General features: G+C 43.1%; 1 protein-coding gene across 2 annotated transcripts in view; it reads right to left on the reverse strand.

Moving 5' to 3' along the window:
* Positions 1 to 18,663, reverse strand: part of NUP188 (nucleoporin 188) — a 43,443-nt gene extending 24,780 nt beyond the window's left edge. For both annotated transcript variants that reach the window (XM_067542009.1, XM_067542008.1), the window contains exons 1-22: positions 18,607 to 18,663; positions 16,007 to 16,061; positions 15,308 to 15,381; positions 14,515 to 14,599; positions 13,488 to 13,568; positions 12,964 to 13,008; positions 12,153 to 12,245; positions 11,918 to 12,037; positions 11,042 to 11,253; positions 10,388 to 10,502; positions 9,384 to 9,584; positions 8,178 to 8,267; positions 6,448 to 6,513; positions 5,385 to 5,504; positions 4,436 to 4,562; positions 4,122 to 4,277; positions 3,290 to 3,416; positions 2,523 to 2,610; positions 2,350 to 2,426; positions 1,718 to 1,832; positions 1,036 to 1,156; positions 779 to 845 (exon numbers count right to left, since the gene is read on the reverse strand). In XM_067542009.1, the coding sequence (XP_067398110.1) occupies positions 779 to 845; positions 1,036 to 1,156; positions 1,718 to 1,832; positions 2,350 to 2,426; positions 2,523 to 2,610; positions 3,290 to 3,416; positions 4,122 to 4,277; positions 4,436 to 4,562; positions 5,385 to 5,504; positions 6,448 to 6,513; positions 8,178 to 8,267; positions 9,384 to 9,584; positions 10,388 to 10,502; positions 11,042 to 11,253; positions 11,918 to 12,037; positions 12,153 to 12,245; positions 12,964 to 13,008; positions 13,488 to 13,568; positions 14,515 to 14,599; positions 15,308 to 15,381; positions 16,007 to 16,061; positions 18,607 to 18,632 (2,261 nt within the window). In that variant the 5' untranslated portion in view covers positions 18,633 to 18,663. The remainder of the gene's footprint in view (positions 1 to 778; positions 846 to 1,035; positions 1,157 to 1,717; positions 1,833 to 2,349; positions 2,427 to 2,522; positions 2,611 to 3,289; positions 3,417 to 4,121; positions 4,278 to 4,435; positions 4,563 to 5,384; positions 5,505 to 6,447; positions 6,514 to 8,177; positions 8,268 to 9,383; positions 9,585 to 10,387; positions 10,503 to 11,041; positions 11,254 to 11,917; positions 12,038 to 12,152; positions 12,246 to 12,963; positions 13,009 to 13,487; positions 13,569 to 14,514; positions 14,600 to 15,307; positions 15,382 to 16,006; positions 16,062 to 18,606) is intronic.
* Positions 18,664 to 18,686: the final 23 nt, after the last annotated feature.

An 18,686-nucleotide genomic window follows, 5' to 3' on the forward strand; every position in this document is an offset into this window, starting at 1 on the left:
ACATGTATCAGTGCCAGCAACAACCCAAACGCTACAGGGATGAGCACATTAGAAATACCTAAGACAGAAAGGTCCTGTTGATCCACCAGGCACCATGAAAGTTAACACAAAGTAACTTCTACCAATTCCTATACCACCCCTCAACCTCATCTCTCCCCCATCCCCCACTATGTTAGGTGCAAACCCTCACAGTGGACACAGCAACCACAGGGAAGTGAATGACAGTCTAAGGGGCTCAAGCATGTGCACATCTGCAGCAGCATAAAATTAAGTCTGTTCACTGCTTTCCATCCCCTCGTCAGCAGCATTGCATAAACGTCTGGATTTGCTCTCTCCCACCCCTTTCAGCATTTTCCTGGGCTCAATGTAAGCAAGGTGGACAAAGGCTGCAAAGCAGCACATTGTATTCCTGCCAGTTTACTCAGTATTTCACATTCCAAGCTGGGAACAAAATGACAGTGACTGAGGTCTCCTGCACTGTAAACGGGCCTGTTGTGTATACAGGCCTGGTCTGCACTGCCGTGCTGGGTCGACATGAGATATGCTAGTTATGTTATCTCATGTCGACATACTTATGTCTACACTGCACGGCATCTTCACAACGCTACATGGATGGGAGACGCTCTCCCGTCAACGCTGCCTTCCATCTTTCAGGGAGGTGGATGGTGACTGAGTGGGTCTAAACAGACCCATTCAGTCGATGATGCTACATTGATGTCTGCTGCGAAAGCAGTGTAGACATGCCCACCGTAATGTCTGAAATTCACTTCCTCTTTACCTGCTGTGAGGATCCATTTCCGGGCAGAGATTCAGAATAGCGTGGATGAGCTGCAGGATTAGGCACCCTGAAAAACGGGAAGAAAAGACTCAATCTTCAGAAAAAGCAGCTGTTGAGTTCAGAAGCAACGAATACCATTACATTATAAAGTATAAATCCAAGAGCTCACTGAGCCATTTACAGCGAAAGGGGGGAGGGAAAAAAAAAAACGAGAAAGACAGAGTTCAACTTTGCATCCCTTGAAGAGCTACTCTTACCAATTCGTTCTCTCACTCCATGGGAGTTATAGCGCCATTTATGGTAGTTTGGTAACATTTCCTTCAGCACAAACACAATGCAGGGCATCAGCCCTTGGCTCTGGGTGCTGCCAAGTTGACCCTAGAAAAAGCAGCAACATTACAGTTCTCATCCCAGTTCAAAGATGTGAAATCTTCTATAGGAAGACATTCAACGCTCACACTCCAAAGACAGAAATAGGGACCAGAACAGTTCTGCCAGCTGTGCTGCACAATGCAGCACGGGGACAAGGTTTATGAGCAATTTGTGTGCTCTTGCACTCAAAGCAAGTGAGGATCAAATGCGTTATGGAGGTAAATACACTTGGGTCTCTAGAAGATGAGAAGCAGCAGACAAAGAGCGTTTCCTTCCTGCTTACACAGAGCAACGTTCATGGGACTTGAAAGAGATTGAGCACTCCCGCCATCCTGATTAGGGAACAAGTGCAATTTGCAACTTGAAGATGGATGTTGGGAAGACCAAATCATGGGAAAAGCAGGAGCCTCAGCACAAAAGTGGGTGTGTTGTCAAATGGATACCAGAGGCGGCCCACCCAAGGGAACCTCGTACATTCAGTACACACCTTTAACTCATCTTCACCCTCATCAGCTAGAAGTAACTTATTGCTGGCTAAAAATGTAGGAGCACTGCAGAAGCACTTACACGGACAAGAGTTGTGACCAAGTGTAGGAAGGAGATGGTGACACCATACTCGCCCTGAGGCTGTTCCATGCTCATCAACAGGTTCCCGTAGCCCCCAGCATTCATTCCCTCAGCACTGTGGAAGGAGCGAGAGCATGCACTGTATGTACAGTAGGAACCTAGCACAATGGAGAAATGTGTGCACATGTGCAGTGGGGAGGGGGATCACATTAACTAATACACATGGGGGGGATGATCCTGAGCAGAGAAAAGGTGAACCACCAAGCTCAAGTCCAAGCACCCTTGCACTTAGGAAGAATTTACTTCTCCTTAAGGACAGTATCTTGTATTTGATATGTCTGATTAATCTTGCTTCTGCTGCAAAGTTAGGCACGTTTATGACCAGAGGGTTTCTCTAAATGTAATATTCTTACTTATAGAGACACTTCCTATCCAAGGAGCTCAAACACTTTACAGTCACAAGTGATTCAGTGGAAATTAATTTAGAATAAGGATTTTGCCAGTTTATTATGTAAGAATGAAACATTAGGAATCTGGATTTTAGAAGGTTTGGAATTCACACCAGTGAAACACTTACACCTCACATAGCATATTATCAAGGGATGCAAAGGCACAAGAGAAAACTGAATTACCTAATCATGTGACTCATACTGGAAACTGGATTGGCAACAAATGGTAAGAACCCTGTGTGGTGAAGGTCAGTCCAAACCTAGAAGAGCAAAGAGCAGTATCAATATACCCCTTACACTTACCACTTACACACCCCACTATTCCATTTCAGGAAAATCAGAAGGTATCCCCTCACCTTAGCTGGCATGCGGGCAGCCAATACAGTCAAACAATTGACACAAGAAGCAATAACATCCACTGGAGGAGAGATCACAGTAGTTAACCTAGGAAAAACCCAGAGTATTATCTATAAAATCTTCAGAACTCAGGCCTGGGCTACAGTTTTTATACTCATATATTTTCTACTGATATAGTTAACTCTGTACAACCCATAGTGTGGACACAGTTATATAGGTACCTTATACTGCTACAGCTTATTCCCCTTCCCTTCAGGTATAGCTATACCAGTATAAGATGTCTTTATACAGATATAATTCCATCCACATTAGGGAGGGTAGTACTCATGTATCATTATAGTTAAGGCTATGTCTACTCTACCACTCATGTCGGTATAATTTATGACATTCAGGGGTGTTAAAAAGCCATCCCCTTGAGCGACATAAGTTACACCGATATAAGTCCTGCGGTGGACAGCGCTATGTTGGCAGAAGAGCTTCCCCTGTCGGCACAAAGCAGTTACACAAAAGATCTGACAGCAACGCAGCTGCATCAATACAGCTGTCCTGCTGTCAGCTCTCTAGTACAGACATGGCCTAAAGCAATACAACTATTGTGTGTAGGCAAGGTAGTCCAGTGGTTGGAGCACAGGACATTCCAGAATTCTAAGACCAGCTCTACAACAGACTTCCTGCATAGCCTTTGGTAAAATTTGTGGTTGACCATTTTTCCCATTTCTAGCAACTTCAGAGGTTCCTTAGCTGTCACTGCCAGTCAGCGACTTACCTCTGTAATAGCATGTAGATCCGTGATGTGATTGGCAGAAGACAATCTGCTATTGACACATCAGTGCTGATGACCTTATGAACCAGGTCAATAATTGGCTTCACCCTCTGGCAGTGCTGAATCACATCTAGGTAAAGAAAACTAGTATTACAATCTGGAGAGATGCATAAGCAGCATTACGCTCTCTCTCTCTCTCTCTACACTCCTTGGATGATCCAATACGATCTCTACAAGAGCAGTCCTAACCTTCCGTAAAATACTCCTCAGATTACCCCACATCTCTAATGAAGGGGATATCTACTTTCAAGGGTTCAATACAGAAACTGATTAAACTGGGATCATGTCCCTCAAATGACCAAAGACAGAAATGTGAGAAGTAGAGGGGATTTACTTTAAAAGGCTCATTCTCATATTTTGTCTGATCTTAAGTTTGACCCAGCTCCCTATAAGCGGATACCACCTCCTGATATCTTTTATGGAGGCAGCATGATATTTAAAAAAAAAAAAAAAAAAAAAAAGCTAAGTTTGTCCACCTCCTTTTGTATTTGACTCTCTTCTCTCTCTCCTACTTTCTCCCTTCTCCAGTTCTCCTTACTCCTCTTCTCTAGCATTTGCTTCTTTCCCCTTGTCACAATCCCCAATGTGGTGCTCGATTCAGCCACAATACCCTGCTGGAACAATGCCAGGCTGTTCCAGTAGAAGTGGAGAATGTGTTTAGGGCCCAATCCCAATGAGATTACTCTGAATTTTTTCATCTTATGTTAATGTTACTAATACATCACACTCCTCTCTCTCCACGACAACAGCCACCCAGATTCCCAACCTGCCTCACCTGCGGTCGATACAACGTGGAGAAGCATCTCAATTTCACAGGTAAACAAGGTCCAGCCGCTGTAGGAATATTCCCATCGTACTAAGTATGCCCGGTCATCCAGCATCACCTGGCCCACTGTTCCCTGAGGTATTCGCAGGTTTGTTTGACCCAGCCCTAAGGAAGGGGGAGGAAAAAGTGAAACAAAAAATTAAGTCAGAAGCTTCAGAATGTGATCAGAAGCCAGTCTGCAGAATTAAGCAATTTGGTTAATAAAAGAAAAGACTCGATCTGAAAGTGTTCTATGGGTGAATGAACCCACCCAATTTCCTTACCTAGGGGATAGAGAAGCTTTGGCACCTGCCTTCGCCAAAGGGTGCCATCTTCATGTGAGATCACATCGGGAGGCTTGTGTTTGTACAACTCGATGTAGAAGGACATTTTATCCAGGAAACTGTACACCTGCAAATGGAGCGAGCTACAGAATATAGCCAGAGAACTAGAGCTTTCTGAGGAGCCAGGCCATTTCTAGGGATAGATAAATTTACTGGAAATGCACAGACTGCTTCCAACATGCCAACTCCTTCTGAAGCAGAAATACCAACATCAGGTCCCCATGGAATGGCCCAAATAACTCCTCTCTGAACTAGTGAATCAAGAAGACAGGAACCAATTAAGAGTAAAGCACTAAAATATAGCATCCTGACACAAGGCAATTGTCACAAGCTATGAGTAGTGCTTCAGCTCTGGGTTTTGGCAAAGCAGCTCCCATAAAGCTGCAATGAAATCTATGCTTCCCTGGTTTATCATCTTGTGTCTAAATTACTTGGAACTATTGTCTACTGATTGCACATCACAAAACAGCAACTGAGTTATACTCAGAACTTTGTCCTTTCTGTTATCCTCCCTGAACATCATATTAGTTGTTAGAGGAGGCGGTAATTCCAAAGCATAAAATACAGTTGAGACCCAAGCAACATCACTCCACAATACCATGTGGGAGACCTGGGTTCAGTTCCTATTATCTTGATCCCTAGGATTGTCAGTGCTATGAAGGCAGCAAGTTCAGTATTAGAGAGTGTGCTATATCATGCAACAGCATCCCTTCTGGCAGGCTCAGAAGGATGTCCTGTCCAGACCTCTTTGGCTAAAAAGGTTGTTTAATACCAAGACATCAAAGATGGGTTGCATACAAAGCAAGGAGACAGGGGAGAGGGTCCCATACAATGTTCCTTCTCTGTCCAGATATAAACTGTCTTCCAGACTTCAGACCAGGTTCCATACCTTTTTTGCAGTGGATTTATCTGACACAAGGGCTTTGAGCAGCTGCAGAAGAGGGGAAAGAAGATGGGGAAACATCCCACACACACTGTCCAGGATAATACCCAGACCTGCAGTTGGCTCCTGGCAGTGGAGAAATAAAATAAAAACTTTTTACCAAACATGAAATGGTGAATGTGATTCTTCTTCTGGGTCAATGCAGCAAAGCAACTTTATCAATGGATGATCTTAGGGCTCCTGCTGCTGGAGCATTTGTGTTGCATCTACAAATCCTAGCATTCAAAGGGGGGGGAGGGAGAAGAACACTCAACTATTTGTATCATTCATTGACTTTTAGCAGAAACTTTTCAAATTAACAAAGCAAATGTCATTCCCAGTAAATCTGATCAGAGCAGGTGGTGATAGGAGATGCCTGTTCAGCTATTTCCTGACTCATTTTGTTAAATGTTAAGCAAATGGCTCCATTCAAAAGACTACTCATTTAATCTCTATGGAACATACACCTAATATTAATCATGAACAAAAGCATCACTCCAGTTCTTAGTTTTGCAGTGATAGGCAACTGGTGTTATAAAATCTGGGCCAGAGAGAATGCCTGATATAATGTAAGAAGGTGAAATGGGAAACACTCTGGATGAGCAAAACTGTAATGAAGCATGATTAGATGTTTTATGCAAGTTCTCTGACACAACTACATCTCAGCCATTTCTGTGACAAGAGCAATATCAGCACAGTGTTGTTCTAGCACTTAATTCTAGTGTAGCTGGTTCCAATCAGAAGCAAAATGTTCACCCCACAATCCCAGCCCTGGCATAAGTGACCACCTAAATTATAACTTGTTTCAGGATCCGCCCAACAGTGCAGCCACAGACTGTACCCTAACAGGATGGAGGGAGGGGTTAAGGGTAAACCACACAAGAGACGCAAATGTAAGCTAGCTCTGTAAGCCCTGCTAGAAACTACCAACCAGGGGAATATGAGCAGCCCATTTCTTTCTTAAAAGAGCATATTTCAACAGGGTACAACAGCAAGCAGGAAAGGCCAAAGAAGCTTCCGACATACTCACCGTCCTCCAGAAGAGCTGGGGAATGCTGGAGGCTGCTAAAACTTCACAGGCTGCATCAATGATGTCCTTCAAAGGAAGCGAGTGGAGGGGGGAATGAAAATCATACAGATAGCTTCCTTCCAAACCAAATCTTGTCGCCTGCCTTGGAATCCAGGGTTCAATACAGTACCATTTGTGACCCTGGCTGACCAGGTGCCAGCTCATGCCAAAGCTCCAGGCCAATTCAGTTGTGTATTAGTATAGATTAAAGTGGTTGTTAATTGTAAAAGAATGTATTTGGTGTTTACATTTCATGAAAACTATGGGATGTTATATGTATTGTTTTCACTTATCTGGATCCTGTTATAATGTAATAGCAAACATTTACATTGTATATACCCCTGTAATTAAAGCCATCAAATGAGAAAGAATCCTTGTGTAATGCAAATGAAAAACTTTAGCAGGATAGTACTAATTTGTGTGCATTTGAAGGCAAGTGGTCACTGCCTGCGATGATCAGAGATCAAAGACTCAATGCACTCGCCTCTCTCCACCAATCAAAGAAAGAGCCCATGTGGGCGGTGACCCTGTCAGCTTGTTTTCTGTGAGAAGAAGCTATAAGTGTGGATTCAGGGAAAGATCAAGGATCTCTGGACTGATTGGACTCTTACAGGGAAGGGCACCAGCTACCAAGCGAAGATCCCAAGAGACAATCTGGGTACCCAGAAAAGACTTTTGGGAAACTTGCTGTTTATTACATCTCTGCCACCATCTGGAATTATAGACTGTGACTCACCTGAACATATTATTTTACCTGATTTAACTTCTCAATAACTTTCATTTCCTTTTCTTAGCTAATAAACCTATAGTTAGTTTACTATAAAACTGGCTTCCAGCGCTGTCTTTGGTCTGAGATGTGGAATGCAACTTGACCTGGGAGAGTGACTGGTCTCTAGGGACTGGGAGTCACTTGTGATTTTTGATATAAATGACCATTTTATCACTAGGTTCAGTTTGTCTGGGTGGCAAGATAGACTGGAGAGTCTAAGAGGACTGCCTGTGACTCCATGGTAAGACTGTTATAGTGATCAAGCATTCACATTCGGTACCGGGTTGATGAAATTTAATTACAGAACACAACACCAGTTTGGGGTGTCTGCCCTGCTTTTGCCAGTGTGCCTTGAGGTAGGCACCCACAGTTGTGAGCCACTCCAAGCAGTGTGACATTCATTCCCCAAGTTGGAACTGCACACCCTAATCAAAACAGGAGGAAATACACAAGTCCATCTTAACTCAGAATACACACCAACTCACTCTAAAACCACACTCACTGCCAATGAATTGAATGGCATCTGAGATGGTAAATCTGCTATGGAAGTAATAGAGCGTATACTGTCCTCCACACCTTAGGAGCTCACTGCCATTATAATATATCTTATCCCCATTTCTTTCCGAACAATATTCCCGCATTTGCTCTCAAACCATTGGCCAACCAAAATGTAGGAAATACGACTCTGTATCTTTAATTAGTACTCAGCAGAGATGTTGACAGCCTTCAGAGAACAATAAAGTTTGTGTTACACATTTGGAGTAAAACACACAGTCTTCAGAACTGTCTACCTAAATCATGCAGTGGATACAATCCCAAACACAGAATTTGTACCCACAGTATAAATGGCCATGTCTGAATGTTCAGTTATGTTAAGTTACATAAAATAACATAATGGACACAATGAGCCTTTGACATTTACCTGCTGATTGCCTAAGGTATGTAATTCCAGTGAGGTCAGAACAAAGGAAAGCAGCCCATAAATACACATGCAAGCTGTGCTGGCAGTACACTGTAATGCAAAAGAAAGGTCAGTTAGTGATAATGAAGACTATCAAGAACCAGAGTATAGTTAATTACAGAACATATGCAACAGCCCTCAGTTTCCTTAGCACATTATGGACGTATGTCTCTGAGCAACTGCCCCTTTCTGCAGGTATATAAAAGAGGGGCTCACCAGTTTTACAACTCTCCAGCTCAAGCACTAGTCCTGGGAGCAGCAGTTAGTGAAGTGCCCCACAAAACCACCTAAATTCTTATGAGTCAATGTGTCCAAAAGCTCCCACACCACTAGAACCGTTTTCAAACAATAGAAAAAGAAACACTCAATGTTCAGAAAAATGGGAGAGCTCTTCTTCTATGAGCATGTGACTGACTGACTGACTGACAGCTACAGCAGCTTTGGAATAGTTTGTGCTTGTAAATTACATTATCTAGTGAAACTATCTGTGGAAAATGGTGGCAGAAGCAAACCATCTAAGACAAGAGCTGCAATTGCTGGTGCATCCATGGAGTCAAATTAATAAACAAGGTAAGTACGATAGTAATAAATGTCCATTGAGTCATAGAGTGTAGGGACCACCAGATCATCTTCTTCTATCTTCTGCAGATCACAGTCCACTAAACACCACACAGCTACCTCCACACTAACCCCAACAAAACAGAATCAGACCCAAGTATTAGTATTACACAGCCCTTAGGAGACTAGACAAAACTATTGTGTGCCACAGGCAGAGAACAGAAGGGACCAAGATGCATCAAAGCCCAAGGCTCCTGCAATGCTGAGATATACCCCTATATATACAAACTGAGCATGCTTCCAATCTCTGGCCAACTGTGGATGCGCTCCAGCCAGATCTAGTCCCTAGCAGAATGACTTGGGGAAATAAATTTTAAATTTACCCTCTAAACCCACAAATACTTCATGTAACTTCCACCCTACAAAGGAGCAGAAACCACAAAACTGATGTTACTTAACAGCAAACACTTCACAAGGCGCTCTGTTCAGGGCTGAGACTTACAAAAAACAATGACTTAAGCTATCTGCCTTCCTCCACATCTTCACGCTACCAACACCACCAGCTCCTTCACCCTGAATGGCCTGCAAACATCACAATGAGAAACTTACATTCTTCCCCCCACTGCTGAGGGATCGGAGCAGCTTTGTCAGGTACTGGAATACATTCAGCTGGATAGCAGTACTGCCCATTCGCCTGATCACATTGGTCGACTCCTCCGGGGTTACTGTGTGACGGAGCAAAGCCCAGGCCAAGAGCACAGGGGCATGATGCGAGATGTCCCCTAATGTTAGCAGCAGATGGTCCATTTCCTGCTCAGAAGACAGGATACAAGCAAAGAAATCAAGACAGTCTAAAAGAAGCCCTTATCTAGCAAGCACTCAGCTGACTGAGGTTTAGGTCCAATAATCACCTAATTCATGCAGAGAAATATCTTATATAAAAACAAGGGCCTACAGAGCTGACCAAATTGCACTTGTAGGAATAAACTGCTTGGCATGTTTTTTTCTGTCATGCAGATTCATACACTTTGGGGAAGGAGGTGAGGTTGTCACAAAACCAAAGGATACACAACTTTAAGGAAAACAATGGATCACCCCTTGTTTAAACTGAAGTTTGTTGTTTTGTTGTAAGTGTCACAGTGAAATTACAACAAATGTGAAATTCCAGCTCAGGTCTGCAAAGATCAGTCTGAGCAGGAGCAACACGAGGTTTCTTCCTCAACTTCCTGACCTCACTGTGCTTTTCTAGATTCCATGTATTTTCTTCCCTGAAACCCCTTGAAATACCACACCACTGATATTTTGTTTCTCCCCATTCCGATGTCCACGTTAAGACCGTTTCTTAGCTCTTCCCCACCCTTCTCTAAAACCTTCAGAGAAACCTTGAAAATAAGTCATTTTCTTGTGAGATAAATGGAAATGAATAATTCATTTCCTTCTTATTTGCCCCATATTGTAATGTAGACATTAATTCAGTCGATCTGCAACCTCAGTGGTCAGAATCTTGCAGACAAATCCTGCCAACAGAGCTCCAGCAGCTCTACCGTGGGCAACCATAATTATCTCTAATTACAGAGGAACTCCAAATGGCAAAAGACTTTTGGAAAGTTTACCTGATGCAAATGCCCATTACTGGCAAATTTATGTTCCTCCATCCTATCATCCAACACACGCTCATGCAGGGAATCAATTTCCATGCCCTCCACGAGGATAAGAGCACTGAAGTAGCTGGAGAGGAGGATGGGGGGAAGGAAGCAAGAAAAATCAGAAACTTCATTTAAAGATTCAATAGGAAATGAAGGCTGGACAATGGAAGAGTCCATCAGCTTTACATTTACCTAGTACTCCCTTAACGAAGGAAAAAATACATGAAATTAAGAGCAACAATCCAAAGAACCCAAATTCTTGGATCTCGAAGTGACAACAAATGACAAGTTAGGTCTTCAAAACTATCCACTGCTTGTCAAATAGTCACAAAATAGGAAGGCCATTTTTTCCCGATTTGAAGATGGCCTCTCTTCCTCCCTCTGCTTCTGCCATGTTATGTGCCATATGGCAGGTTTTCAATGCCCACAGACACCCACTGGCTGTGTCTCAGTCCAATCTGAAGAAATCTTTTACAAACTAAATCAAAAGTCATAAGGATAAACACTGTTTATACAAATAGTGATTTTGAAAGGCGCCAGCATGAAATACACCTATATTCTCTATTGAACAAGAGGCTTATTCAATTGCATACTAATCACACACATACACACAATACTTACCCAATACGATCCACCAGGTGATCCATGCTTTCATCTACCAAGTGCCTGTTGGTCTGTCTAGAGCCAAATCCCTGTTCTTTAAACAGCCTGGCAAAGGCCAGCAGCTCATCAGGCGCCATCTCAAAGTATGCATAATAAAGGAAGATGACTTCCAGGAGCATGGACTGCTCACGGAGGCACTGCACAAACCAGCGGGACACCTGGCGCTCTGTCTGTACAAGGAAGAGAATCCTACCATTATAGGTTGAAACTAACAGGTCAGTTGAAGCAACAGTGGCTGGGGTAAATCAGTTTGCACCAATGATGAGGTGCTGCTCTTACATCACATTGGAAAAACTGTTAAAAATCATCCCCTCAATGGTAGTTGGTACCTCCCACAACACACAGCATTAAGGGATTAAGGTAAAAATTAATGACATTGGGATCATGAATCCTTATGTAGTCCACAGAGCTGAAGACAGAAAAGACTTATCCTGGCCCAGGGGACATTACCCAAGTTGCCAATATGCTAGATGATTCAGTTTCACAATTCTGCAGGTTTTATTTAAAGATTAAATAAAACCCTACTAAGAGTAAACAGAGCTCTGGCTGCTTGAGACAGACTATTCACATCTCCAAAACACTAGTGGTCTAGTGACATCTCAAAGCATTTTTTACAAAGAGGATCAGAGTTCAGACCTCAAGCTCAGTGTGTAGCTCCTGAAACAAGATGTTTTCAGAGTATTACCAAAGGGAAACAATTCCCTTAAGTTCGTTAGAAGGCTGGAAATGCCCTTGTTAATTGAATTTAAACATATCCACTTCGTACTGATTACCAACCATGTAGTGAGGAAAGAATATACAACTCTGATAAAGGATAGTGAAGAAACAAAGTACCATGAGATTTCCATGTGTTTCCCACGTAGGAGCTTCTGCTTTGTACAGATCTTCAAACTGTTTCCGGTAATTAGGAACCAGTTCCTTGTCCAGCTTCTCAACACACTGCGAGTATTGTGCCTTTCAAAAAATAACCCAAACTTTACACACACACACATAAGCCTTTTAGACGCATAGACAAACAGTATGTCACTTAACAGTGAGATTAGATTCAGAAAAAGGTTCATGTATTCACCATGTAGGGGTGCCTCTCATCTTGAAAATACGTGAGTAGGTTGAGAACACAACGTAGAATGCACATTCTTTCTTCATAGTAATAGTCAGCAAGCTGTGAAAACACAATGTCTGTCATCAGCATCACTTGCTGCTGTGTCTAACTCTCTCTTCCCTCCCCTAATCTCATTAGTGATGCCTCCCACCAAACTGCAGTGACTATGCTTATAACCCCCATGCACCACCTACAATGGATGTTCCAATGTAATGGCATAACCGCGAGATAGTTTCAGTCATCTGATAAAAGCATCCAGTTAACTCTTAAGCATGCACATGCACGCCCCCTTCATGTATTATAATGGGCTCTATAATTCCATTACTAACTGAGAAAGCAAGGAACAAGGCAGAGGATCCAAAACTCCATAGATGTGATCTTCAGTCCCCTTTCCAAAGTCATCTCTTAGGATGATAGGATGACAACTGAACACATAGATGCAAAACTGTGGATATCCTAAGAGCGCTTATCCCTGCATGGTCTAATTTTTATCAGCACAGCTTAAAGGTCCCTCTACACAGTAACTGCTCATGCTGTTCTAGTCTATGGACAGCCACTCTTCTGTAAACCATTTTGAGACCTGCTAATGGAAATTGCTACGTTAAGAGCAAGGCATTACTACTACTTCACAAATGAATTAGAAAAATCCTCCTAGATTTACTCTTTTCACTGAAGGAACACTTCAACCATTCCCAGCTTTTCCTGATCAACAGCAAACAAAATGACTTTATTGCCAACATCTCTTTTTAAAATGAAAATAAGAATGACAACTACTGACCTTCAGCATCAGAGCCTGACTCTGCCTTTCATCCTGCAGGACAGTCTGCAATTAAAACACAACAGAATAAGGAAGTGACACCTTAATGCACCTTCACCTACACTAGTCACCAAAAATTCATACTGAAAGCAATAAAAGGCACGTAGGACAGCATTTCTTGTGAAAGGGTAGATTTCAGAGGTATAGAGTACAGATTCCCACTTGCAAGTATGAGTTCACCTTCTGGCCTTTCATTCTTAATCCCTACCCCTCTCTTTCAGACACCTGTCACTTTAGTACATTCTTATGGCTGAGAGTTCAGATAAACCTCAAAGACTCACACCAGGCAGGAGGATATACTAGAAGATTGGACCTGGGCCCCGGAGACCTCATTTCTATAATATATTTGAGCATCATAAACTCAGGGAAGGAAAGTCCCAAAATATTTTCCAAATCTAGACCTCAGCATCATGCACGGTCATGTGTGCCAATGAACCAGTAGGGTTAAGAAGGAAAAGGGGCAGTAGCATGATGCAGGCATCAACCTTAAGCGAGTCCCGGGTCCCTCTGTAATCCTCTTGAAGATAACATTGCAATAGCTGCACACTCTGCTCTTCATCCAGCCCCTGAAAAAAGAAAGACACACAAAGACACAGAGAGGAATTAGACAGGGCAGCTAAGTTCATCAAAAGGTATAATCACTCGAAATATTCAGGCATCTCTTCTTCCCAAAAGTGTCAAAATAAATTGGTTTCCTCTGTGGCTCTTAACAGTTATGGTCAGTAGGGTTTGTTTGCCGGGGGTTAGGTTTTGGTTTTTTAAGAAGAGCAAAACATGTACATTGTCAAATAATCTAGACATGGCTAGTTCAGCTCCAGCAGGAGTACAATGGATCATTTAAAAAAGGGTCCTAACATCAACTGATCACCCTGTTCTATCTTCTGATTGGAAGGAACCCAATTCTGCATGTAATTAGTCAGGGTTTTCCAACATGACAAAGGATTTTGGGTGCCCAAATTTGAGAGGCCTTAAAAAAGCCTGATTTACAGAGGGCAATTGCTAAGTGCTTCCTGAAAAACAGCCTTTTTAGGTGGTCTCAATTTAGGCACCAAAAACTAAGGAACACAAAAAAGTCACTGGTCACTTTGGAAAATTTTAGTCTACTGCCTCAGTACTTGCTATTAACCTGGTTTAGAACAATCAAGATTGAAAAGAGCCTCAAATTCATCTCTACTGAACATTAAAACAGCTTATTCAACTTAACTGAGCTTCAGAATTTGATACTCTTATTGTTTTAGCTAAATACCTATGAGAAATATCACTTCAACCTGACAAACTCACACTGCCCAAAAAAGTATGGAATTGGAGAAGAAAAGCTGTAGGCAAAATCCTCAGCATAGAGAAAGTAACTTTTTATTCAGGTAGCAGGAGATAAATTAGAAAAGATAACACTTCAGTTATCTTCTTGGGAGATAAGATGCACTATGTCAACAACAGAAAACACAATCAGGTTGCTGGCTGTGCATTCCAAGTCTGAGGACAAGAATTAAGCTGCCTAGGACCTCTGCTCACCAAAAACTTGCTGATCCTCAGACCTAGTTCCTTCAGTGGAGCAGCCACATCTTTATCTGCTTTTACTTTTTCTGCTGAACTCGCACTAAAGAAATAAAAAAATCTTTTAGTCATGAAAATGCACTAAAGAAACAAAAAAACTAAACAAAAAGGTTTAATTCCAAAATCCTGGCTTTTGTTTAAATCTGAACTTTTCAGTGATTTTTCTGGCTTTTCTATATCTAATATACATACTGTAACCTTCTCAGTGCAAGACTTGTTTGGTACAGTTCACTTCATGTACAATGCAAGGTATGTTTATGCAAGGATAATTGTTCTCACTCTTTCAATTTAAGAATCTGGATCTCATTTTGAGAAGATTAAACGTCAAGAGGAGTCGTTCCTCTGCAATGAAGCTTCACCTCTAGGTAACCTATAGGGGCATCCTAGATTCTGGTACATATTGCATCTTAGCAAGAGACAGGGATGAAGAGGCATCTAACATAGGCTGGGAGAAGGCACGAACCTGTGTTAATTCTACACGGGCATTTTCATGCCAAAATAACATTAACTGCACTGAAATACTCTTTCTAAACCTCTCCTTTCCATGCGAATAGAGAACCGCCTGCAATCTGAAGCTAACTGAATTATGAAGTAGGTAGAATCTATTTTTGCTGCATCACTGGGAAATATTCAGCATGTTCTTCTATTAACCAGTGCCTATTTATCTAAGTCTAAGTTTATCTTTATCTATCCCATCACAGTAGTATCTAAGGGCCTATTATCAGATGCTAGCATCAACCAATTACTGTACCTGGGAGGTTTGTAGTATGAAAGTCCCTCTAGCAGCCTGTGCCAATGTTTGTTCAACTCTGCTGCAATCTGAGCCTAGAAGAGAATAAAATAATACTGAATGGACAACTCTCCTTATTCTGCCCTATATCAATTTGTTCAATTTAAACTAAGTAATGAAACTCCAACACCACACAGAAAATAGGACAGCAACAACACAGGACCAACATGAAGAACATCTGTGATTCAGATTCTGAGATTGTATGAGAAAGAACAGCTTGCTGCTTTGCCTAATTGTGGGAAGGAGCAGGGAAGGAGGAGACAGCAGGCTAGGCTCAGAAATGGATTTGGATTTCCAACCTCTGGGAACATTCTTGAAATCATGGACTTCATCCCAGGGAGTAAGGAAGCAGGCTGCTCCACTCATGAATACCCCAGGCCAGCCAGTCTGGAAAGCAGCACTTGTGTCCGCTCCAGAAAGGGAACCACCTTTGCACATATACCATTCCAGTGATGCAGCAGCTAACGAGAGAGAATAAACAAGGAGTGCAAGTAGAGGAACAAAAAACTCACTGTAAGAATATTTGGTGGTAAAGAGGGGGGCAGAGCAATAAAACATGATTCACTAGCATTCAACCACCTAACGAACATCACAGCAAGATTATCAGCCCACATGCCTGCTCAGTAGCAAGTAAAGCTGCCTAGCAAGACCTCTACTTACTGGTTCCCTCAAAGCTGATCTGCCCAGCAGAATGGTCCAGAGTTCTCTGCTGCTCCTATAAATAAAGAGGGAAAAAAAGTTATCTAACTAATTTAAACATCACTCAAGGCTGTCCCATTCAGAGAACTGAATGACCATAGAATTCTTTCTATAAAGGAATCTTTGTAACACAGAGCATCAGTATGACTGAGTCAACTCAGTCTCATTTTCCATTCCAGCCAATCCTTCTCTGTAATTAAAACAGGCCTTTGACTCAGGCCAATTCACTTATTTAGACTCTATGCTATTTGAGACAGTCTCTCTCTTACTATGTATTTATACAGTGCCCAGCACAACAGTGGTCCTGTTTTGACTGGGGCATCAGCACTACTGCAATCCAAATACTACATCACAGAATCTTACTTGGAGTCAGGGTTTCTTTCCATCCAGTCTGGAGGTGTGACAGTACTCATTTCCAGCAAGACTCAAAACATTTCGAAAAACAATGAGGACACGTTCTGTGCTAAGTGACCCATGAGACAGCTTATTCAGAGCAAAAATAGCTTCCTATGTATATTTCATAGACTCTCAGAAATGTAGTGTTCAACTAAAAGTGCAAATCAGCTCCCAGAATATCACACTCATGATAAAACTATCCCCGTGATGTAAAAATCTGATCTCTGTCCTCAAGCCTTTGAAAATTTCTGGAGATTAAAGCTCTAAGAACAGACTATACTGAATCACATTTTGCAAAGTAAAGTGAGTAACATGTAATTTTTTGTGTCTGTGGTACACACAGGAATGTTGGCAATATACATATATAACAACAACTCAACCAATATGTTCCCTTCTAGAGATGTGCAACTTTGATGTAAATCGAGATTTCAGTTTGGCAGCAAAACCCTTTTAAACAGTAATTCTATTTTGGTTAAATCACACTCACCACTTAACCTTCTAAAAAAGACAGAGAACAATAGGGACACAAATAAAATGTTAATCCACTGCTAGTCCCTGTACCAGCTCCCCAAATAGTTCTATCATTGCTAAAGAACATATTATCTTTCCCAACATTTAAGTTGGGAGAGGCAGAGGCAGCTCTACAGTTCATCAGCATCATTAACCATGAAACTGTTTGCTCTTCTCTCCAGCTCACATCACAGTTGGACTGTAGTTTACTTGGGATTGTCATGTTAGATGTTTACAAAAACATGGTGATTGGTACCATTAGGCTCCTGTATACTCCCTTCACACACCTTAATCTTGGGCCTTTGAGCCAGGCTCTCTTATACTGCCACTTCCACCTCCCATTCAGGTGTGCAGGCTCTAACCCACCAGATCCGAGACTAAGATTTAGGGAAGCCCAAGCTCCAGAGGGTAAGTGTCCAGAGCCAAATGGGAGGTCTTGCTTGCATGGTTGTGGTATTAAGTGTTTAATAAATTGCTGCAGTGTCCCAAAGAGATCAGGAACCACACATTTTATTACAGGTAGAAGGAAGGTGAAGGGTTTTGCATGGAAATTAATATTTAACTTGGGCCTTTGATGACCTCTCTGAATGGTGGTAAAATACTGAAATAGATTTGATGTAATTTACTACAAATAGGTGGTTTCTTGGGGCTCTACAACAGCACCCCATGAATTCCCCTTCACACGCTCACTAAGCAGGAAAAGGTCTCAGGCAGGGTTGTATTCATTCCATCCTCTGGGGCCAAAACAGAACCAAATGGAACTAGAATATGGTACCTGTGGGGTCTATAGTCCTCCTCAGCTCCCACACACCCTATTTCCAAGAGCTCCTCAATGGAATGAGTTCTTAAAGTGCATATTGTTTTCATGAGCACAGGCAGAACCCTCTGTTCTAGGGTTAGCAAGCAGGACCATGGGGCATCATTAGGTCAGCTCATCTACACAGATGAGAAACAGAGCAGGGAATTCCACTATCAGAGCAGCCCTGGTGAGGGTCTCATTAGGACCTGGGCAGAATGCAGTAACAGGAGCAACGCAGCAGGCTGCAAAAAGGGACAGGAGTGCCGGGGGTGGGGGCTCCATGCCCGTGGGGCAGAGAGCACGAGCCTGTCAATCTGAAGCCCCTCAAGCAGCAACCCGCTTCTCAGAACTGCCCAGAAAACGACCCGATCCGCGGCTTAGAACTTCACCCCCAGTCTGGAGTCTTGTGTGCAGAGGCCCCGGGTGAGTTTGCAGCAGGGGGTGAGCGAGCCCTGCTCCAGGGCAGGATTCGCCCCAGGTGAGAGGGACTCAAGGGAGGGGGGGGAAGGGGAGTGAGACTCTCTTGGCAGAGATGGAAGCTCAGTGGTTGTGGCCGCCAGAGCCGGTCGGGGCCTCTCCCGGGGGTGAGGCTGGGGAAGGGGCCTCTCCTGGGGGGAGAAGAAGGGGGAAAATGACGGGGAGGCGCCTCTTGGAAGCGCTGGGGGTCAGTGGGAGGAGCCTCTTTTGGGGGGAATCACCAGGAGGGTGCACGAGGGGGGCCAGGACTTGCTCCCTCTTCCTCCCGGTTGCAGTTTAAATACAAGCTCCCGGCCTGGCCCCTATCCCCGGGGTGTGTGTGCGCGGGAGGGGGAGGGGGGGTGACGGGGTTCTCTCAGTGGCAGCCGCATTCCCGTACCTCGCGCACAGCCCGCCGGCCGCCATCTTCGCTCCCTTCTCACGTGACCCGTCGTTACCCGTCGCACCACCGCCAGCTTG

Source organism: Emydura macquarii, unplaced genomic scaffold, assembly GCF_026122565.2.
Source record: "Emydura macquarii macquarii isolate MOO-44397 ecotype Brisbane River unplaced genomic scaffold, CSIRO-AGI_Emac_v2 contig_691, whole genome shotgun sequence".
In the NCBI taxonomy this organism is placed as follows: domain Eukaryota; kingdom Metazoa; phylum Chordata; order Testudines; family Chelidae; genus Emydura; species Emydura macquarii.